Source organism: Trachypithecus francoisi, unplaced genomic scaffold (genome assembly GCF_009764315.1).
Source record: "Trachypithecus francoisi isolate TF-2019V2 unplaced genomic scaffold, Tfra_2.0 Lachesis_group13, whole genome shotgun sequence".
Lineage (NCBI taxonomy): Eukaryota > Metazoa > Chordata > Mammalia > Primates > Cercopithecidae > Trachypithecus > Trachypithecus francoisi.
In genome coordinates, this window is record NW_022681458.1 from 8,630,901 (window position 1) to 8,654,958 (window position 24,058).

The 24,058-nt window shown below is 45.0% G+C and overlaps 1 protein-coding gene across 4 annotated transcripts in view; it reads right to left on the reverse strand.

Annotated features, from left to right (window-relative positions):
- The window catches only part of DIS3L2 (DIS3 like 3'-5' exoribonuclease 2), a 373,789-nt gene that overhangs the window by 48,921 nt on the left and 300,810 nt on the right, over nucleotides 1–24,058 (reverse strand). For all 4 annotated transcript variants that reach the window (XM_033229839.1, XM_033229837.1, XM_033229838.1 and 1 more), the window contains exon 13: nucleotides 20,990–21,223. In XM_033229839.1, the coding sequence (XP_033085730.1) occupies nucleotides 20,990–21,223 (234 nt within the window). The remainder of the gene's footprint in view (nucleotides 1–20,989; nucleotides 21,224–24,058) is intronic.

The following is a 24,058-nucleotide window of genomic DNA, read 5'->3' on the forward strand; positions in this document are numbered from 1 at the left end:
TTACATAATTATGGTACAATATCAAACCCAGGAAACTGACACTGGCACAATGTGTGTGTCTAGTTTTATGCCATTTTGGTGGCACACGTACATTTGTGTAACTGCTACGGCAATCTACATACAGACTGTTCCCTCCCTACATAGGTCTCCCTTGGGCCACCCTCTGCTCCCCACCATCTCTAGCTTCTGGCAACTACCTATCTGTTCTCCTTCTCTATAAATCTGTCATTTTGAGGATGTTACCCACATGGAATCACACAGTATTTTAAATAGCTCTTCAAACCATCCTAAGGTCAGGACTTGATCCATTTTTTAGACTTTTAGAAGAATATAAAACAACAACATCAAGATCCATCAAGAGAAATGAAAAATTAAGCAGAATAAGAAATAGACTGGGCCTAGTCCTGGCCCAGTTGCTCACAATGCCTGTAATTCCAACACTTTGGAAGGCAGAGGCAGAAGAACTGCCTGAGGCCAGGAGTTGGAGACCAGCCTGGGCAACATGGTAAGACTTCATCTCTACCAAACTCAAAAAAATTAGCTGAACATGGTGACACATGCCTATAATCCCAGTTACTCAGGAGGCTGAGGTGGGAGGATCACTTGAGCCTAGGAGGACTGCAGTGAGCCATGTTCATGCCACAGCACTCCAGCCTGGGCAACAGAGCGAGACCCTGTCTCAAATAAAAAGAGAAATGATTCTATCCTAGTTCTGCCACCTCTAGCTATGTGAGTTTTGACAAGTATTGAAGCTCAAATCTCAGTTTCCTCATCTCTAAAAAAGGGTAAAAGGCTTGAGGATTAAATGATCGAATGTGTGAAAGCACTTGGCAAACTGCAGGCTCTCAATAAATTCTAGCTGTTTGTTATTATTAAAGAAAAGCCAAAGAAGCCTCTGTGCTTCTTTATAGAAAATAAGGCTCTCAATGGTCACAGATGATTGAGGAAATGACCATGCCAGCCCTTAAATGACCCCAGGTTATTCTTCCTCTTTCTTTCCAAGACTCCAGGATGGAAACAACCTGGGGATTCTTAAAAGGCGCTTCCAACAGGCGTCTTCATGTGCGCAGCCTCATGAGAACAGGCAGCCATTGCCATGCCAGATTCACCAGGGGGCCCTGAATTCAGAAAGTGGGGAAAATGGCCAAGTGCTCTCTGCTTAGCACAGGATGCCTCCAGAACAGCCGGGTTTGTGCAGAGGCCCCCAGCAGCACAGTGAGCACAGAGAAGGGGCCAGTGCCAAAGAGAGGCAGGGGTCAGATGTGTGATTGAATTAGGTGCTGCATGGATACTCCTGAAAGCACAGCCTCACTCAAAGGCTGGACGTGAGAAGGGGACAATGGCCTGAACTGCCCACGAGGTCATCTTTACTATGACTAGCTATGGAAATCTGAAAACATCTACCCCAAAAGCACATAGGCGAAGACTCCATTATATAGTGGAAAGAGCACTCGACTTTGAGCCTTTGAGTAGCTGGGAACCACGCACAAATGGCTGGCTCTATCTAAGCAATATGCCCAAGGCCCATTGAAAATGGGACAAAACCAGGCATTCAGAATCCTTCATGATTTATTGAAAGTGGCATTGTCTGTGCCTCTGCATGGCACCAGCAGGGGTGGGATGGAGGGCACTCCTCCTGATGGTGGGGTCACCCCATGGGTCTCCTGTTCCCTTGGACTTTTCAACTCCTCTGGCCCACATTCACTCACTCAACTTTTCTCCTTTGAAGTTATAGAATACGCCCTCATCTATCACTGACATGTTGGGTTTCAAAAGGACTGGGAGTGAATTCACTTTTTTTTTTTTAAATAAATGAGAAGGGCTCAGCTGGAAAGACAGAGAGTAGGAGGTGAGGAGGGAGGGTGCGAGCAAGGAGGAAGGATGGCTGGTTTCCTCCTGCTCCACAGTAGCCTCTGGGCTCACTGTCAGGGGAAGGAGGCTTTCATGGGTGCCACACGCTGCTCCTAAGGGCCTGTGTGGCTCACCGTGGTCTCGCCAACTAGATTTCATATTGCTTTTAGTCCTTCCTGCTGTACTTTGGGAGGTATGAGCAATCCTGATGCTTCCCATGTCTCTTTAACTCAGAGGCAGCAGCCTGTGACAAGGAAGGAAAGGAGCAACAGACTTCCACTGCAGCCACCTGGCAAGTGTCTTTAACCTGGCAGCTCATGCACCTCAAGCTTGGAGGGTCTCCATCCGATGCTTGCTCTTCCTCCCCTGGGTGGTTGCGATGATGCTCCTGGGTGGCACATCTTCCTGGCTGTCAGAAACCTGGGTGCATCCAGGTGTCCCCCCTCCCTTTTGTGGTTCTGATTCCACTTCTCTCATCTGTTCCTTCCTGTCAGCTATGTGGCCTCACCTGCACACAGCCATAGCCATCTAACTGGCTTCCTTGATGTATACACCTTGACCCCTTCCAACTCATTCTCTACAGAGCTGCCAAAGAGATCTTTCTAAAAAAGAGGTCCCATCCCACAACTCCTGTATGTAAAATGCTTCAACAGCACCAAGATGAATTCGAGAAAACACTCATATTTCTTTTTCTTTTTCTTGAGACAGAGTCTCGCTCTGTCACCCAGGCTGGAGTGCAGTGGCGCGATCTTGGCTCATTGCAAGCTCCACCTCCCAGGTTCACGCCATTCTCCTGCCTCAGCCTCCTGAGTTGCTGGGACTACAGGTGCCCGCCACCATGCCCAGCTAATTTTTTGTATTTTTAGTAGAGACGGGGTTTCACCGTGTTAGCCAGGATGGTCTCGATCTCCTGACCTTGTGATTCGCCCACCTCGGCCTCCCAAAGTGCTGGGATTACAGGCATGAGCCATCGTGCATGGCCTAAAACACTCATATTTCAAGGCAGAGCAAACAAGTTCCTCCAGATCATCCCTGGTTACATCCCCAACACTTCCCACTACCACTGCGACCCTTCCTCTGACACAGCCACCCAATGGCCCGTACAACCCAGAACAAACCAACCCACGGCAATGCTCTGCCTGGGACATTCTTGGAGAAGCCATTTCCAGGCTGCTCTCAACTGCCTTGCCTTACTGGAACTGGAATCTGCTGCCAGCTTCTACAACCTAGCATGGATCACACACTGGACCATGCATTTCTTGAAGACAGCTGTGTTTTATCTGTCTTGCCGTGAGTGACACAGTGCTGATTATCAATGTTGTTTTCTGAGCACTTTGGCTGCAGTGATTGGAGGGCCTCTGCTTAGCTTGGCTGAGGTTGGTCACCTCACAGATTTCTATCAAACATTAGCTGCACATCCTTCCCAGGCAGGCAATCCTTGGCCTCTCACCCACACCAGGCTTTCTTCCCACCACATTACACTCCAGCTGTTCTGAGGAAAACTCCATTCCAATGGCAGTCATAACTAGCAAGCTGCCTTGTTGACTATAATTTTTTAAAACCTCTCAGTTATGAGATTAAAGCATGATTGGGTGAGTCACTGACATGGGTGTTCGCATGTAATCGGCAAAGTCCTGTATTTGGCACCATTCATCATTTCAACTTTGTGCAACAGTTACAAGGATTTATCTAGAAAGTTTGGAGGTTCTTCTCTAATTACCCCATACCCTCTTTTCAAACGATACAATCTTCAGTTTGATGCCAAATCTTAAGCCAGAGAAGCCTGGTATCTGTTTAAAAGCCACCCCTGTGGCAACTTCTAAGGCACACACCTTCTTTTCAGATGGCTCACAGAGAGCACCATGCCTGGCAAGGCTCCTAGGACCAACTCCAGCCCAAATCTTCTCAGGTGCAACTGTTTTCCAAAAGAAACTTCTAGGCCTGGGAAATATGTTTTAAAAAAGTGAGAAACTAAAATGTAGATCCTAAAATGTAAATCCTAAAAACCTTCAGAAGCAAACAGATGAAAATCTTTCTGACCTTGGATTAGTCAAAGGTTTCTTAGATATGACACCAAAAGCACAATCCATAACATAAATTGATAAATTGGACTTCATAACAATGAAAAACTTCCGCTTTTCACAAGAGAGGAGAAGACAAGCCAGAGAGAACGGAGAGAGAAGAAATGAAATGACAAACCAAAGACTGGGAGAAAGTATTTGCAAATCACAAACCTGGTTGAGGATTTCTATCTAAAATATTTAAAAACAAACAAAACAAAACAAAACAAAAAAACCTCTCCAGGCCGGGCGTCGTGGCTCATGCCTGTAATCCCAGCACTTTGGGAGGCCAAAGAGGACAGATCACAAGGTCAGGAGTTTGAGACAAGCCTGGCCAACATAGTGAAACCTCCTCTCTACTAAAAATATAAAAAAATTAGCCGGGTGTGGTGGTGGGTGCCTGTAATCCCAGCTACTCGGGAGGCTGAGGCAGGAGAATCGCTTGAACCCAGGAGGTGGAGGATGCAGTGAGCTGAGATTGCACCACTGAATTCCAGTCTGGGCGACAGTGCAAGACTCTGTCTCAAAAAACAAAAAAAAAACCAAAACCAATTCTCCAAACTCAGTAGTAAGCCAAACAACCCAATTAAAACTGGGCAAAAGATATGAACATACACTTCACCAAAGAAGATATGCAGACAGCAAGTATACATATGAAAAGATGCTCAACAGAATTTGTCATTAGGGAAATTCAAATTAAAACCACAATGAAATATCACTATGCACCTATTGGCATACCTGAAAAACAAAACAAATAAAAAACTAACAATACCAAGTGCTGGCAAGCACATAAGAAATAGAATTCTCGGCCAGGCATGGAGGCTCATGCCTGTAATCCCAGCACTTTTGGAGGCCGAGACGGGTAGATCACCTGATGACAGGAGTTTGAGACCAGCCTGACCAACATGGTGAAACCCCGTCTCTATTAAATACAAAAAATAAGCTGGGTGTGGTGGCGCATGCCTGTAATCCCAGCTACTTGGGAGGCTGAGGCAGGAGAATCACTTGAAACCAGGAGGCGGAGGTTGCAGTGAGCCAAGGTTGCACCATTGCACGCCAGCCTGGGCAACAACAAGAGTGAAACTCCATCTCAAAAAAAAAAGAAATAGAATTCTCATACCTTGCTGGTGAGAATGCAAAGTGGTACAGTGACTTTGGAAAACTGGCAGTTCTTTATGAAGTTAAATACACACTTACCATATGACCCGGAAATCTTACTGCAAATGTCTACCCAAGTGAAATGGGAAAAAATGGTCATACAAAAGCCTATAGGCAAATATAGCATTATTCATATTGTCAAAAACTGGAAACAAGCCAAATATTCTTCAACTGGTAAGTGGATAAACTGTTGTATATCTATACAACAGAATACTACTCTGCAACAAAAGGGAATGACCACCGATACACACAACAACATGGACGATCCTCAAAGGCACTTTCATGCTACGTGAAAGAGGCCAGACTTAAAATGGTATCAACGGAATGATTCCATTTGTATGACATTCTGGAAAGCCAAAACTAGAAAGAGACAAAACAGGTTGTTGGTTGCCAGAGGCTGAGGCTAGGGAAGAGGAACTGACTACAGAGGGGCACATGGGAATTTTCTGGGGTGATGGAACTGTTCTATATCTTGGTTGTGGTGGTGATTACACGACTATATGTGTAGCTTGCAGAACTGTACACTAAAAAGGGTGGATTTTACTGTATGTAAGTATACCTTAGTATGGAAAAAAAGTGATTTTAGCTAAATGTGGCTGGTAGGTCTAGTGCTTAAGGTATTATAAGATTCTAGTGATAGCATATAAAATGGTAAAATGTGCCCTTTCACAGAAATGGCAAAAACAGGATTGAAGAGTTGATTGAGCCCACAAGCAAGAAAACGAATGCAAGTCAAAACAATAATAAAACACAATTTCCAATCTATCATACTAACAAAGATTAAACAAAACCCACAAACTCTCAATTTGGTGAGAGGCAGTAACAATGCACTATTGTTTCCTGCTGAGGAAAACCTAAATTAGTCTCAACTTTCTGTAAAATTCAGTCATGTGCAGAATTAACAAAGTTTTGGCCAACGATGGGCCCCATATCTGCCAGTGGTCCCATAAGATAAGAATACCATATTTTTATTGTATTTTTCTATGTTTAGGTATACAAATGCACAGCATTGTGCTCCAGCTGCCTGTAGTATTCAGCACAGTCACATGCTGTACAGGTCTGTAGACTAGGAGCAACTGTGTAAACCACAAAGCCTAGATGGGTCACAGGCTATCCCATCTAGGTTAGTCTAAGTACACTCTATGATGCTGCACAATGACAAAATCACTTAACGACATATTTCTCTGAACGTGTCCCTGTCATTAAGCAATGTGTGACTGTAATCTCAAAGTCGAAAGCTCTAAAAATGTACATGCCTTAGGATATATAGAAAAATGTTACTACTCAGTGATAGGTGACCAATGGCTACTTTTGGTCAATCTCTAAATTTTTATAAAATAAATATGCGTTACTTTTATAATAAAATAATAAAAGGTAGTAAGAAAGAGAAAAGTAGCACAGAAAAAAAGTTAATTTCCTTCAACCTAGTAATTTTAATAATGTACTCCTAAGGAAATAATCCAAAATGATTTCTGAATTTTATGCATAAGATTATTAATTGCAGTGTTATTTATCACAGCAAAAACTGGAAACATTCTAGCTGCAACAACGTTACTGGGTGTGATGCACACTATGGTCTAGTTATCAATACAGGATGAAATATTTCGCAGCTCACATTTGTGTGACTTGCAGTGTGATGTACAACTGCCTTCCTTGATTTGTGTGACTTGCGGTGTGATGTACAAAACTGCATTCCCTTGCCTTCCTTGCTCCCAAATCTTACCCTCATTAAGGAACTCAGTACCACCATGCCTAGGCTGATCCCTCACCATGGAGCTCCCTTCAGGGACCTAGCCAAACCAGACTGTTCTGCTTCCCTGCAGGTGTCAATGAGGCTCACCCTGCCTTGCATTTACATTTCAAATCCTCCCCCGCCCCCCCAAATCGACTGGAAGGTACATAAAGGAGGCAATGGCCATCACCGTTGACTGTAGTCCTTCTATGTTCACCTCTGTGTTAAAGTAGCTCTTCTGTGAAGATAGAAATGGGCCCCTTCTCAGCATCTGGCCACACAGCTAATCCCTGTCGGGTGCTTGCTACGTGTCAGGCACTGTTCCAAGTGTTTTACGGGTACAACTCATCTAACCTAATATCCCCATAACGCAGGTACCGTTATGCTCTCCATTTCAGTGACAATAAAACTGAGGCACGGAAGAGTTACAGCCACACAGCTAAGTGAGGGAGTCAGGATCAGAACTCAAGCAGTCTGACCCAGGATCCATGCTCTTGATCACTACATTCTCTTGTTGCACAGGAGATGCTTAAATAAATAGTCATTGACTGGAAGCTGGAAGCAACAGGAGAGCTGAGAGTTGGGGCCTGGGGCAGTCTGGAGAGGAAACATGTACCAAAAAGGAACAAGTCTGAGCAAGGCCTCTGGGCAAACAGGGCAGAACTCCCCAGGGACCAACAAGGTAGTCTTGGCAACCAGGGGTCAGGAATCCCAGCCAGGAAACTAGGCAGCCAGGGGGGGTCCAGGAAAGACAGGAGCTCTGCTCCCCTCGAGGTGAGCTCAGCTGTGCTCTGGCACAGCCACCAGTGAGGTAGGTAAGTCTGAGAGCTTGGTTGGCAGGTGGCAGGCAGGAGAATGAAAGGGGAGAGCTCCCTGTTATTTACAGGTCGAAACTGATAGTAGCAAATCAGTTCCAAACTGCCAAACTGCCAGCATTCTCAGAGCTCAGTCACAGCTCTCTGTTCAAATGTGCTTCGAACCCAGTAGACTCTGTTATTCATTAGCACATCTTACTTAGGAAGCTACCAGCCTCATGCTGACAAGCAGGTAAGAAACCTGTTGGGATCCCCTCCCTGGGTGTTGCCCTCATCTCCTTCCACTCTGGCAGATGTCTTTTACCCCAGGAGGTCACAATTCGAGGAGCAATTAAATAATTTCTAATTTGTTTTCAACATTTCTACTATAGGAGCAAGTTGCTAGGAGAAAACTTTTAAACAGAGTTTCTACATTTCTAATCGACTTTGAAAGTGGCCCCTTCAAACCACAGCTGGTATTACACGAAAGCAGTCACGTGCATGCCCGGCGCAGGTGCAGCCCGCTGTCCAGCTCTTCCTGTGCACCCCTGTCCCATCTGCCTCTATGTCCTCCAGGAGACAGTAAGCTACTCTGAGGGCTGTGACCATGTTCTAACCTTGTCTATATCCCCGATACCTAGCAGAGTACCTTGTACCTGGTAGATACTAAAAAAAGTGGGCAATTAAAAAGATAAATCAAAAGGAATATTTTAAAGTTATAAAATAATTTAAAGCTCTTAAGTTGTCTTTAGTTTAAAAATGTCTGCCATGTCACTTAACAAGAGAATCAAGAAGTATTATAAAGCAAAACAAACCATGCTACAATATTACCATTCTTTCAAAAATGTGGGAGTTTCTTGAGGAAGAGCAGTACCACATTTTCACCTTGTAGACAATACAATGGGCACAGTGTCCCTGGGCACCCATGGACCTCAGAGGTGACATCCAGATCACTGTGAACAGCTCTGAGCTAGCCTAGTGATGCCCCACTAAAGGCCTGCATACCTCTTCTGTGCCTAGCACCATGCTAGATTTACAAATCTGAAAGAAGCAACAGTAAGACACCTGCCTTCTCAACAAAAGAAATGAATGAGAGCTGATGGTGTTCCGCACCAGGCACCTAGGGGACAGATGGGGAATGGGGCCAGAGATATTGGAGGAAGAGGAAGTCTATTTGGAGCAGGCTTCTGGAGGGAGTGAGGTGTGTAGGGTTGCAGGGAGCAAATGGAGGCCCAGACTCTACAGAGGCAAGGCAGGAAGGAGGAGGAAGGATAGGGTTTAGTGGGAAGTGGGGACACCAGGGTACCTGACAGAGGCCCCCAAAGGCAGGGGCACTTAGATCTGATGTAGAAATCCAGTCATTCTCACTGGCTGGTTTGAGATCAAACAAAACGAGAAAAAGATGAGACAATTAAATAGGTTTCCACCAAGCTCAACCAAGTCAACGTAAAAGACTGCTCTATATTGTAAAATTATGTCGTCTTTGTTTTGATGTTAAAATGTTTTCATTTACAAAACAATGAAGATAGATGGTAACTGGCTTTTTAAAGAAAATGTCCTTGCTTGGTAAAACAAAAAGGCAACAATCTTATTATATCTTGTCTTCAATATATTTTTTGAAATCTTACTGATCCATGATATCTACTTAGTAAGACTGCAGGCTCTTGAGTGGCAAGGTGAAAGCAGCATTTGGGGAAACCCAGTCAGGACAGACAGCAAACAGAACAAAAGGATTCCAGCTTTAGCAGCAGAGCCCCAGTTCACTGAACAATGAAAACTGAAATAAACTGGGCCTGTCCCAAGAAGCAGTCATGGTTGAAATCTAAGGGTCAGCTGCAAGGGTTCCCCTTCCCTAATGCAGGCTTTACTAACGTCAAAGAATTCCATGTCTCTGATGTAGCTGTTTGGCTCACATTTGAGTGGCGTGGAGCGTGGCATGGAGGCAGGGCAAGGACGTGCAGTGTATCCCGTGAACAGAAAGAGGAGAGTCCAAATGCTGCCTAATTATGAGTATAATGACCCAAAAGCTAGGGTCCCAGAGGAGCCAGATTCTGTTCCATTTGTCAAGGCCCCTAACTTGAAAGGTTCACATCTCTGAGAGGAACAAGGGGTGCTGGCTGGGGCTCTGCTCACCCCTGGAAGTTGCTTATCTATCACCTGGTCAGCGCAGGAACTCTGTGCCTCACCTCATGTGCCCTGGAGATGCCAGGCGCTTGGGTCTGAGTCATCTGGGCACACTTTCAACTTCAACTGGGACATAAGTTATCTTCCTTTCTTAGCCCAGCAGCAGCTAACACAGAACCTCTGTCTTATGGGAATTATCTCCATTAAAAGCAAAAATAGGCTCTGATCAGAATTTTGCAGAAGGAGCATTAGACTGCACAGCCACGTTGATACACAAATCGCTTTCATCCCCATCATGGGGATAGGGAGTAGCAGCTATGGTAGCTGACCCTAGAGAAACTTCTGGAAGTTTGGTGCCTCCCTACCTTTCCATGCCAGCAGACCAGCATCTCCCTTCCCAGGGTGGCACATTGGGGTCTCTTTCCCTTCTCCTGGAGTGCCCCTTCCACCATGTTCCCCTGAAGGGGACACAGTTGGTCTGAGAAGTGAGCACCGAAGTGCTGAGGATGCCTCAGAAGCACTGCCAGGCCCTGGGGGTGCCAAAGCTTCCTGGTTCCTCACACCTGTTCAGGCAACTCCACCTTGAGAAAGTCCTCATTATACCTTGTTCTAAACCCTGGATGCCCCGGCAAATAATCAAACACCCGGCCCTTTCATTCACAAGGAAGGAGAACCGCCCTGGCTCATAATATGTATCTAATCCTCTTATATAAACATGCCTCTCTTCTAGAGCTACAATCCACTCTCCTGAACACAGCTACCATCATCTTTTAAAAAGATCAGTATGTATAGTGATGTTTAAAGACCTTGAAATGACTGGTTAAAAATGAGCACTGGGCAGGGGCTGGCAATACAAAGGTGGACAAGATGTTGTCTTTACTCTTAAGAAACTCACAATCTTAGAAAAGGAGACAGGGAAGCAAATGGAAAATGGCAAGATGATATGACAGTGTGGCAAAGACAGGTAACAGGTATAAAGAAAGTATCAGGGGAACCCTAGGAAGGAGGGGTGGATGGGCTGGCCCTGCCTAGGAAAAACAAATGCGAACTTCTCTGCAGCAGGATTTGGAGTTCCAATCTTCAGCTTCAAAAGGTGAACCGAGAAGGTCACAGGGTGAAGGTGGAGGAGTAAGGTGGGGTAGGACTTTCCTCATCTATAAGAAATGAGCCTGAATATAGGCAAGCAGAAAGAACCAGAAGGCAAGTGAAATGCTTCTAGAAGTGGGGTGGGAGTCAATTTTGCTTTCAGAGTTCTGAGGATCTGTACTGGCTGTTCTGACCAAGAACAGAAGCATTAGCCACTGGTCCTCACCAGTAGACCCTGCACTGGAAGGGTACCTAGCAGTGAAGGTCACACAAGGGCCATCCCCAGTCCCAGTCTGATAGAGGGCATGGTTCTCTCTGTCTCTGGCTACTTTCTCCTCTCACTAATCACTCCAGTTTCTTTTTACATTAACTACTTCTGGCCTGTTCTGTTAGACTGCCTTCAAACCCAAATCATCAGTAATAGATGGAATAATCTCAGTCTGATAGGTATGACTATTTCTCAGTGGGTTCAGAACTCAGAGGAGACAGAAGTGAGGGGATAAATCCCTTACCTCTCACAGCGTGGGTACTCCATACCTTTTAGCTCCTTTTCCCCTTCATCACAGTGTGGCTCATGGCTTCACCCTCCAAACTGGCCTTCTTTCCCTAATTCCACCCCACGGAATAACCATCAGGTTTGCAATTCTGTCAGCCCTGTTTCAAGAGACTGTGCCCTTGCTTTTATGTTATTGGTGTTTTTAAGGTACATACAGTTCTTCACAAATTGCTGAAGCAGTTTGAGGGTAGAAAGTTGTCTTCTGCTGCCTAAGGCTCCTTCACAGAACTGTGAGCAGTATTTGTAACACAGGAAGCATCCCTCCTGTGCTGGTCGGATATCACCTCTGAGTCTGTTTTTTTTTTTTTTTTTTTTTTGAGACGGAGTCTTGCTCTGTCGCCGGGGCTGGAGTGCAGTGGCCGGATCTCAGCTCACTGCAAGCTCCGCCTCCCGGGTTCACGCCATTCTCCTGCCTCAGCCTCCCGAGTAGCTGGGACTACAGACGCCCGCCACCTCGCCCGGCTAGTTTTTTTTTTTTGTATTTTTTAGTAGAGGCGGGGTTTCACAGTGTTCGCCAGGATGGTCTCGATCTCCTGACCTCGTGATCCGCCCGCCTCGGCCTCCCAAAGTGCTGGGATTACAGGCTTGAGCCACCGCGCCCGGCCCCTGTTTTTTTTTTTTTTAACAACTTCCAGAATAATGCAACCTGTATTCCTTCTAATTTTTGAAAATTATGAGTAAATGACCAGGTGACTTGCCTACAGGGAGAGGGAGCACATGAAGAGGTCAGGGTTATAATAACGAGCCACTCAAAAAAATTCATCTGACACTCAATGACACATATTAGTTTTTATGCATTCGTGAACAAGCCAGAAATAGTGGCCAGCACACATAAGTGGCTGTAATTGGTGTTACTTATATATAATTAGGTCAAGTTTTCAAGTTTGTCTATTGTTCATGCCTTGGGATACATAACCATGGATTGTTTTCCTTGATTCCATAAAGTGTATTAACTAAATCGATCTCTGTCTCTTCCTCTTTCTCAAAGGGGAAATTCCAATACCCGTGACGGCTGAAATTCACGCTCCCAGGTTCTCCCTGAAGCTCAGGGACGCAGCTTGTTCCACCCCTCGCTGCTTCCTCCTCCCACTCTCTTCCACGGAGGCTGTCCTAGATAGCCTGGGTGCTGAACAGCTAAGAGAACACACATTCTTGGCTGTGGATTTACTTTATAAATGAGATAAATAAATTTAAATGAAAAATTTGCTAATATTATTATTATAAAACTGGTAACTGGGAAAACGTACGAGGCTAATATTCTTCAAGCCTCGCTAATTTTAGAACTATCTCCACGGTTGAAGTAATAAGCCGTCAATGTTTAAATGGAAGCCTTGAACTTCTGGCAGAAGCCTTCCTGTACTGTTTATTACTGCTCTCAAGAGAAGTGTAGCAATTCTTAGGGGAGTACAGATTATATAGAGCGATTCTGTTTTCAATTGGATTTCCTTATAATTATTCATGTCAGATCAACTCAAACAATGCCCGAGAGGTAATACACACAGGAGGTAAGAGAAAAGACTAGTGAAGTTACAAATGAGAATCTCTGAGGATCTGAGAACGCAACGACAGTTCTCAGCACCATTTCAAACACAATGGGTTTCTTCAAGGATTCCAATGAGAGGAAAGGACTTTCGTTTGGGGCAGGGGTCATTCCCCAGTCTCAACATTAGCAAGAGTTTAGCAAGATACTTTCAACCACCTCTTTTGGTTGTTTTAAATTTTAGGACCTTTGTAAGTACTTTTTAAAATAAGTAACACAATGAGAAGTGTCTGTGACACACTGAGCTCTTTGTAGAGAACAGCTCATGAAAATAAACAAAATATGAAAGATGAAGGAATAATCTAAGACCACAACCACTGGGATATCTCAGAGACCTAGACACCTGAGAGAGAGAGACAGAGAGAGAGAGAGAGAGAATGCGAGAGCGAGAGAGCGCGCGAGACCGAGAGAGAGCGCTCCATGCAGGCAGAGAACTCTTGACAGATGTTTCCATCTAAGATACCCTGATTCAATGCTACTGAAAGAGTATAAAATTGGTACAACCTCTCAGGAAGGGAATGTGGCAATATGTTTCAGGTTTCTTAAATATATCCATATCCCTGACGCCGTCATCCCAGTTCTAAGACTGTCCTAAGAAAATAATCAAAGATCAGGTCAAAGATTTATGAACACAGATAGCCATGGTACTATTACTTATAGTACCAAAAAAATCAGAATCTAATCAAAATATTCAAAATTGGGGAGTGGCTGAATGTTAAAGAGTATATTCATATGACAGAATATTATGTAGGCATTATAATGTTTTAGAAGATTTTTTAATGACATAGGAAAAACTCATTACATAATATTAAAGAGCAGAATATAAATAAAAACTATACATATGTTATGCTAGCCACCACCCTTCCCTCCTGCTATGAAGCAGTAAGGAGCAAATGCACAAGGAATTATACCAAAATATTAACCATGGTTATTTCTGGGTGATGGGACTATAGGTGATTATGATTTCTTCTTTATATTCTTGTATTTTCTAAAATTTCTAACACGAGAACATATTACTTTTATGATAAAGCTTCCTTCCTAAAGAAAGAATTGGGGATCAGAGAGGCCTAGTTATGGAAATGATTGTCTTTCTTCTCGACCTCCGCCCTGCTGCTGTTCCCTGGTGGTACACAGTACTACCACGTGCCTAAACTGGAAACCCGATTCCCTGATCCCTAGCCTTTGATCCTGCCTCTCCCTTCCGCATCTAATCAAGAGAGTCAATTTGCCACAGGCTTATCGATTTTCCTTCCTCTCTTGGGTCTATCATTTTCTCTCACCCCACGGTCCCTACCTCAAGTCAGGCCCTCATCATTTCTCTCTTGGATTATAAACTTCCTCTATTCTATTCATTTTCAGGACGCTCTTTCTAAAACCCAGTTCTGGTCATGTCACTTACATATTTAAAATCATTCCATAGCTGCCCTGGCTCATTCCTACAGGCTCCAAGGCCTAGCCTGTGTCTCCTCTAGCTCCTCTCTCTCTCTCTGCACTCTACACCACACACCTTGGAACAATCTGCCATTTCTCATCCCTCCGATGCTTGCACCAGTAGTTTGCTTGCCTTTGCAGCCTAGCTAGACCCTCAAGTCTTTTAGAAGGCCTAGTGCCCCATTACCTCTGCTGGAAAATCTTCCCTGAACTCCTGAGACTGAGCTGGTCCTCTCCAAGAGAGCTCACGGCACTCTCGGCAGAGTTCTGTCACATCACTTTACATTTTCTGTGTGGCCTGCTGGCTCTCTCATTATTTTCTTATATTATTTATAGAAAAGCTCTATGACTAAGAAAACAGAATGATTCTACAAACATACTCGACCCTATGATCAATAGCTTCCTTGTGTGTTTAAGTGACAACATAAATAATAAGACCAAGGAAGAGCCAGACAGGATAAATGTACCCATCCTTCTTACCTTGGATCAAATATACTGTACAAATTAAACAGCAGAGCTGGAATGCTCATTTCTTGAAAGAGATTGTATTGGAGAGAAGGAACAGAAACAGATTCAACAAAACATACTGCTACATTTGGCAGTGGGGGCAGTGTGGGGGAGAAATGCTATACAGTTTCCTTAGAGCTCCATTTTGCCATGAGCAGTCCCCACCTTCAGCACACCTACAAGAGGCAGAGCCAACATCCCTGAAAGTGTGCTTGGGTGGGATGGAGACCTGACTGTGAAGAGCTGCTGAGCTTGCAGAAGTGGGAAATGAGAACCCCTGCTCCTTTTGCTTCAGGCTAATTAAAGCGACCTGCCTGTAAATGGAATAAGGGAACTGATGCTAAACTGATTCATTCCTCTACTCCCCGCCTCCAATTGGACTGGATAGGCATGGTACTAATCAAAGGAATAATTTACCTAATTGCATGAAGCCATCCTGAGAGTTAACTTAGCACAACTGCTCTCCATTACCCAGCCTGGCTTCCCTGTGAAGTGATGATGAGCTGCTAAAAGCTCACTGGATAGCAGGGCTGAATTGCTAGCTGGCTGTTTAAGAAGAGGTCAGCAAAGTATGGACCACAGGCCAAACCTGCTTTTGTGTGACCCATGCGCTAAGACTGGTTTATGCTTTTTTTTTTTTTTTTTTTGAGACGGAGTCTCGCTCTGTCACCCAGGCTGGAGTGCAGCAGCGTGATCTTGGCTCACTGCAAGCTCCGCCTCCTGGGTTCACGCCATTCTCCTGCCTCAGTCTCCCGAGTAGCAGGGACTACATGCACCCACCATCACGCCTGGCTAATTTTTTGTATTTTTAGTAGAGACGGGGTTTCACTGTGTTAGCCAGGATGGTTTCCATCTCCTGACCTCGTGATCCACCCACCTCGGCCTCCCAAAGTGCTGGAATTACAGGCGTGAGTCACCGCGCCCGGCCTGGTTTATGCATTTTTAAGTGGCTGAAAAATAATCAAAGGAAGAACAATATTTGGTGATGTGTGAAAACTATATAAAATTCAAATCTCAGTGTTCTTAAAGTTTTGTTGAAACACAGCCACGTTTAACCATTTAAAGCAACACTGGTGTTTTCACATTACAACAGCAGAGTTGAGTAGCAGAGACAGAGACTGCATGGCCCACAAAGCCTAATCTATTACTATCTGGTCCTTTACAGAAAATATCTGCCAATCCCTGCCTTAAAGGCTGGGCCAGGTCAAGGTCATACATAACAGCATTCCACTGCAGCTTGGGTCCCAGGGTATTTAAAAATAATTTCCTTTAACAAGGCTATCTTTATAATCAAGTCCACTCAAAGAAACTTCCTGCAGTTTGGGTTTCAAAATTGTGCCAAGTAGGATTCATATAAGATGCAGTTGTGAAGCTCCTGGAATTTAGAGTAATTTGCCTAGGAAGATGGTAACATCAGGTTTCCTCCACCACTACTTCAACTTCCTCTGAATTCCCAAAGTCAGTGACCCAGAAGGAACTGCTCACATCCCCTAACCACCCGTCAGGGGACCCATGATGGAGCACAGCTTCCTGCAAACCTCATGCTTATTTTACATGGAAGCCCTCAAACAGAGGGGCTTCTGGGTACTGCCACCTGACTGATGAGGAAGAGGCTAGAGAGAGAGCCCCAGCAGGCAGTAGGTGTAGCTTCCTAAAATCAATCAATATTCGCAAGACACTTTCATAATGGGATTCTTCTGGCCCCGGCCACCCTCCCTTGGTATCTTTTCTGAATGCCATGGCTAAGAAGCCTGAGGCCTTGTCTTCACATTATAGTCAGGCAGTCTCTGTAAAGGACCTAAGTGGGAAGGTGCCTGAGAATAGGTTTTGTGTCCCAATAAACAGAAGTGCCAGGGACTCTGTGACCCCCACCCGCAAAGTCTGTTAGTTGGCCTGAATCACTGAGCAAGAACCAGGCAGACAGCAAACTTCCAACAGTTCCCCCTCTCCCAAAGCTCAAGATTTGGATATGATTATAAACCATTATGATTCCTTTTACTACCAACATAAAAAAGTCTAGGTCCCTGTTATGGGAGCTCCCTTTTCAGAAATGAGAGACACATATTATAAATAAACAAAATAAAACAAACATCTATGTTAAGTCCAAGAATTAATTTAGCAGCAGAAAACACAGAGACAGAAGAAACCACCTGGAAGGGGTATTACTCAACCCATCCAACCAAAAAGCACAAGAATGCATGTGGTATCTGCATTTGCTTTCCAAGCAGTGAAACAAATGAGTCATTTCATGTACCTAGAACCTCTTTAGAACTAGGTTGAATTGTAGGTAAGGGAGACATTTGGAGCAGGTAATCCCACCCGGAAGGCAGTGCTTCCCTATCTGTTTCCCATCACAGCTCTAGGATATGAACTAGTATATACATACGCTAATATATGACAGCACACTAGGGTAGACAAGACTGCTAGTAGATGGCCCTCATGGAACTGGAGCCAGACTAGGTGGCCCTGAGGGCTGAGGCTCACTATCTCAGACATGGGCTAAGCAGCTCCAGTCTAAGCTGCCAACTGCAAATACACAGTGGTCAAGATGTTCGACAGTTCTGAGGCTATGACTTCGGAACTAGTAGGTCCCTAACTCAACAAACAATCACCATACTAGTGCCGCATACTCAGCTCCCATTCATTCTGAAGGTCATCATGGTAAACTGACTTCTTGGAAAGGTGAAACTTGTGGTTTACACACTTATTCTGAACCTAAGGGCATGATGTGTAAATAAATCGTACCCCCTCGCACAGACTCATCTCTACCTGAGGCTAGCTTAAATGGATCTTTTTTTTTTTTAAAGGACTGCCACCAAAAGCACGGACGTAGTGGTCTGAGGCAAACAAAGCATCAGAGAACAATTCTGAACAGTAGGCTACTCAAAAAAGCACCAAGGAAAAATGGATTTTTGTGAGGGCAAGGCAGGCAGTAGGGGCAGGAGAACAAATGCAGTGACTTCTGAATAGGGCCATTTAGCTGATGTATAAATGACCTCACCAGAGTCCTTTGCTGTGGGAGATTGATGTGCTCCTCCTTCCAAAGCTGGGGTCCATTGACTTGTTTTTGGGGGAACCAAGGAATCAACTCTAAGGGTGCAAAGCCCTTATTTTCAAACCTTAATTAACTGGAACCTAATTAGGACTTCGGAGGATTTTCTTTCCACTTGAAAGGAAAATGTTTTTCTCTCTCAAGTCAGCATGGTGTAAATGAAGGCAAAGTGAACACAGGGTGATTTGGATTTCTTGCATATAAGCAACTCACTTAACCTTTAGGAGTTTTAGCTCTCTAACTGATAAATTGAGAGGGCCAATGAGAGACAGATATCCAAAGCCATTTTCAGCAATAAAACTCTGATTCTGAGACATGCCAACAGATCTTTATCAATAATCTGAGATCATTCTTCTATTCTGACAATTATACCCCATCCTCATATGAGCTGGGATCACCTGACGGTCTTCTATAGTTTTTAGAGTATTTCATACATTTAATTCAACTGAACTTTGTGACAAACTGGTGGGGTGAGGTCTCTAAAACGTTATGACAGAAACTTTCCTGTGATGTGCTTCAATAGCCATTGGCTGGTTATTCTAGAAGTTAGAAAAAGAAGGGAATCAAACAGAGGAGACAAACTATCACCAGATGTTTTAATTTATATAGATGTATATGCATTCATTAATTTTTTTAAAATGTAAGGCTTTCAAAAAGGGAATGCTAACCAGATTTCTACATAGTCTTTTCTGAATAAACTACACTTGCAATTCACTGTTCATACTTTATCATTTGGTTTCTTTAAAAATAATGAGAATTTAGACATTTATGAAGCAATCTGAATACAGAATGCTTACTGGATTTTATAATTATCCCGTTTTACAACTGAATTTTTAAAGACTTATCCTTATCCAGGTCTTTCCAAAACATTTAACTTAGTTTTTTATAAAAACAAGTTTCTTTTTTATGTTTGTATTTGATCAGTTTCCCTGATATTTAGTTAAACTGCATAATTACAACACTACAACTGGCCTAGCCAGGTTTGAGAACACACATACCACTCCCCTGGTAGGGGCCAAGGGAAAAGGCAGTACTAGACAGCCGGTGCCACCTGCTGCATCACTGATCACTGCGTTTTACAGAGGGAAGGATGATCACTGGCTGAGATATTGTGGGGACAGACTAGAGATGGGGGAGGGAGGTCATGGATAGAGAGACACATTTTGGCTCGTTAGCATCCAGTTAGTAGTTAGATTCACAAGAGGTCACTCAGGTGGGAGTATGGATAGAGAAAGAATAAAGGTGGGGTAGATCCCAGGGAATGCCAACCCTAAAGTGGTGAGCACAAGAGGCATCTTGCAAAGGGGGCCAGCAGGACATTACTGGAGATGTACAAAGAGAAACAGAGAACCAGGAGGTGGGTTTCAAAGGGCCTGGTGTAGGTCAGAAGTCTAAAAAGCAAGAACTGTAAAGTGTCCTTGGACTTGACAATCAGCCAGCCACCTGTAAATGAGAAATGGAGTGTGTTTGCACTCCCATGAATGATTTCTTAAAGGAAGGAAAGTAGGTATTCTGTAATCCCCATGCCTTTAGTTTCTCTTCCACCACGTCTGCTGTCTTCCTCAGCGTCCGCTCTGCCTCCTGTCTCCCTGTCAGCATTCTCACATAGACAGGGCTGCTCAGGCTGCCTGAGCCCAGGTCGGGGAAGGAGGAGCAGGAGAACTCCAGAGGCTACCCTGACTCTGCCACGCACAGGCAGGACAGGTCATCCACTGGTCCCGAGGGCAGCCACTTCTTCCTAGGCCCAGGGCAGAACCTCTTTGCAATGCCTGCTAAGAAGCATTTGTGCAAGTCTGTTGCAAAAGGTAGGATAAAATCAGAACTTCAATCAGAGGGCTTTACAAGGCCTTTCAGATTTCTCCCAGCTGACAGGCTTAGGGAAAGAAGTCTGCATTAGGCGGTCTGGTGAACAGTTCCACATTCCTACCCACCTCATTTCAGACACACAGAAACTTCCCAGAGCACACACAACAAGCAAGGAAGGAGAGTTTGGGTGAGAAATATAAATGAAGGAAAAAAAAAGTCCTAATATAAAACACAGTCTCTGCTCTGTAATATACTGACAAGCAATGAAGAAAGAAATCCTGGGTCCTAATAGTTACTGACTCTCAGACATGGAAATTCAAGCAGGTTTAAGTGACAGCTGCCTAAGTCCCAGAGGGCTGCCAGCATGGCTGTGAGATTTCAGAGTTATCAATAACAATCCAGGCCAATGTGTTCTTCAATAGCCAATGTTCTACAGCAAGGGTCCCCAACTGCCAGGCCGCGGGCCATACTGGTCCATGACCTGTTAGGAACCGGGCCGCACAGCAAGAGGTGAGTGGTGGGTGAGTATGAACACCTGAGCTCCGCCTCCTGTCAGATCAGTGGTGGCATTAGATTCTCATAGGAGCTCAAACTCGACTGTGAACTGTGCATGCGAGGGATCTAGGCTGCACACTCCTTATGAGAATCTAATGCCTGATGATCTGAAGTGGAAGTTTCATCCTGAAACCATCCCCCACCCCAGTCTACGGAAAAACTGTCTTCCATGAAACCGGTCCCTGGTGCCCAAAACAACAGGACCGCTGTTCTACAGTCTCCTCAGTTCTCTGCTTCTTCAGATATTAATCTGGAATTTGTTAACAAATAACTCTTTTGGGAGATGAGGTATAAGAAGAAATACTTTTTTTCCAAGGCTTCGTATCAGATACTGGTCAGCTGCCTCCTAAATTTCCGTGTCGCCTATTCTTGCCTCCATTAAAGAACAGATTTGAGTAGAGACCTGAGGTGAGGATCACAGACTAGACACAGCCTTACTAGGGAAGACCAGCTGGGGGTTTTGGTCAGAGCCACCCACACAGACCCATTCTTTGCCTTGGCTCATGTCATTAGGCCTCGTGTACCTGTGGAATCATACAAAATACACAATATTCTGCATAATATCCTGTATTTGGAGAGTGAAAGGGAGTTAGTTCCTGCCGGCCTCAGAGAACAAAATTTTAGTGTGGTGACTGGGGCAAGGAAGGAAGAGTCTAAGCCTGCCAAGCTTCCCTCATCCATGCTGGGTTCAGGCACGAGTCAAATCTGTTGGCTGCACTAAAAAAACATGTACTGACCTGATCCAAACGAAGTGCGCCGTCCGCAAAGCGCTGCTGGCGTAATTGCTTGGCAATTCGGTGGAGATTCAAGACGGCCTGGTGTACCTCCTCGCTGCTATGCTCTGGGGAAATGGGGGGCAGCTCTTTCACAGGGATTTTCTCAGTTGGGCTTTCAATCATGCTCTGTGCATGCTCGTAGCTAAGTTTGGTGCAGGAGCAGATGATGGTCCGGCCAAACCATTCATCAAGGATCTGCAAAGATGAACAGATTATAAGGGAATTGTGAGGACCAATTTTTTCACGTTTTTCTTCCCTCAACCATTCATCCATACACATTAAACAAAGATTTATTGAGCACTGACTGTGTGCTTGGAATAGTGGCAGGTATGGGCTAGGCACCCAGACGAATCAGCATGGAAATTGCTGCCCTCAGGGAGCTTAGTCTCTACCCGGCGTGGAATTAATCCAATGGGCACTGGATGTCTATGAACGGTCCCCAAGCACACCAGTGGCATAGATAAGGCATGCTGGAGGCTTTTTCATTAGTTTAGGTGAGTGGGCATCAATGTTGACACTGAGGGGAGTAGAGGAGAGAGCTGCCAACAATGTGGCAGACAAGGACTCTGCAGGCTTGGGAACAGCTCAGATGTGGGGTGAGGGAGAAGGGGAAGGCGGGGCCACTGACAGAAAGAGGGAACACAGGTGGAGAAGCAGGATGGGGCTAGAAAGAGAAAACCCATTCTGACCGTTCCATTTGGGGCACATATGTTGAGACAGAAGTCTAGAACAGGCTTCTCAATCTCGGCACTGTTGGGCTGACTAATTCCTTGTAGGACAGGGGGCTGAACAGTGTATTATAAAATGTTCAGCAGTATCCCTGGCCTCTATCCATTGGATGCCAGGAGCACCTCTCCCTAAACCAAGTTGGTAATCAAAAATGTCTCCAGACATGGCCAAATGTCTTCTGGGGGAAAGCTGGCCCAGGCTGAGAACCCCTGGGCTTGAAGGAGATATATCCAGGTTTAGTGGTGGTGCCAGCTGAACGGTGGGATTACCACTGAGGTGTACTTTATTATTTTTACTTCTCTGTATTTTGTATAACAAATATGTATTACTTTTTTAAAAAGGACATTAAAACATTTTGGGGACTCCTGTGTCCGAGGTTCAGGGAGAGACGTAGGCGAGGGGATCTGGCAGGCATTCGGATGTGGGCCTGGGCCGTCTGGAGGTGGAAGGATCTATGGAAGAAAGGGCGGTCGGGAGAGGGGGGCTGCTTGGCCTAACACCTCCTTCATGTTAAGGAGAGAAGAGAAGCCAGGGAATGAAAACAGTAGAAAAACAAGAGAGCTGAGAGAGACAGGACAAAACCCAGGAATGTCCCCTGTTAGGAAAAGCAGGAGAAAAGAGCTTTAAGAAAGGGGACTCAAAGGCAACACGGGACACTCAGAGAGCCATTGCTATTAGACAGGCATTGTTCACACTCTCCATATGGCAACTATTTAATTCTCATAACAACGCGATGAGGTAGGAATTGTGCTATCCTCTTCTTCAGATGAGGAAACTAAGGCATAGAGAAATTAAGGAATTTGCCCAAGGTTACACTGCTAGAGACTGGCAAAACTGGGAACTGAACCCAAGCAGTCCAGCCCTAGACTCTCTCTAAACCACAAGTGTATGTCCAATGCCACTTGGATGTCAAGGAGGAGAAAACAAAGACAAGCTCCTGGCATTGAGCAGTTGCTGGTTGGTGGTGTTTAGGAAGGCTGTTTTAGGAAAATACAGGACAAAGGCAGAGTCACACTGCAAAGGTTTAAGGCATGTACTGCAAATGGATTCCGGAGATGCTGTGAGGAGGGCTTTAGCTCTTCTCACTCCCAGGGCAGCCAGAGCTTCGGCCTCCCATCAGCCTCCTGCACACGTCCCCTGTGCCACTCAAACAGCAACATCTTCTGTGTGTGACATGTGAAAAAGCCTGGGAAGCACTGGGTTAAGGATAGGTGGAGGCATTGGAAGTGGTGGCAATGCAACCAGTGTGGATGACGACTTCCAAAAGGACGGGAGGGAAGGAGTGCTTTGGAATGAGCAGAACAGAGGGCTGTGTGGCAGTTGTAGGGTAAAGAAGAGAAACCAGCATTGAAGGAATATTGAAGACACAAGAGAACAAAAGGGATTTTGGGCCAAGTGGAGGCCATCCATCCCGGACAGAGGAAGCGTGGCCTGGTGGGGAGGAAGGAAGGAAGGAAAGGGGAGGAGATCTTGAGGGGAAGAAGAGGGAAGCTGAGAGCATGACCATCACAGAACCCCAATCTATGTAGTCGAGCATGAGGCAAAGAACAAAGGAGGCTAGGTGGAGTTCGAGGGCCTGAGGAGAATGGAAAAGCTCTAAGATAAATGCGTGGAAGTGTATTTTCTGTGCAAGAAAAGGGAGGGAGTGCCAGTCAAGAGTAGAACGTTTTACCTTTTAATCTGAGCTTGCAGACATCCCCCTTGCCTTGCTCTTTAGCAGCCAACCCTTCTGTTCACAACCTCTGAGACAATACTTTCCAAAAAAGCCAACTGAAGAGTCTGTAGGCATTCCCCATGGGGAAGGCCTGAGCCCTGCCCAGGAGTTGTTCACACCACAAAGTCTCCAGGGAATACAGTTTCTGCCCTGGAAGGCTGGAGAGACCACTTTGGTACCCTCACCCTCCCTTAAAGGAAGAATCAATACTCTCGAAAAATGGCAGCCATGGGGTACAGGAAGAGAATGGCGGCAACTACTCACATTTTTGTCCAGAGCAGTCTTATAAGAATCTTGAATCTGTAATCACTGACTTTAACTTTTCTTTAAAAACAATCCTGAAACTATTCTTTCCATATTATTCCAAGAACTACCACTATCCAAAGACATAAGGGATTCAAATAATCTCACAAGTCTTCCACTGTGGCAAGCAGGTCTGAATTTGACTCTCAGGAAGCATGTGTGTGCTGTGGGCAAAAGCAACTGTAGAGTCAATTCCAGGTACCACCTGACAGTCCCAGCGGGGAGGGCCACGTGCAGGTCTCCAGAAGAGTCTGAAGAGCCCCTTTTAGGCTCAGCCAGGCTTG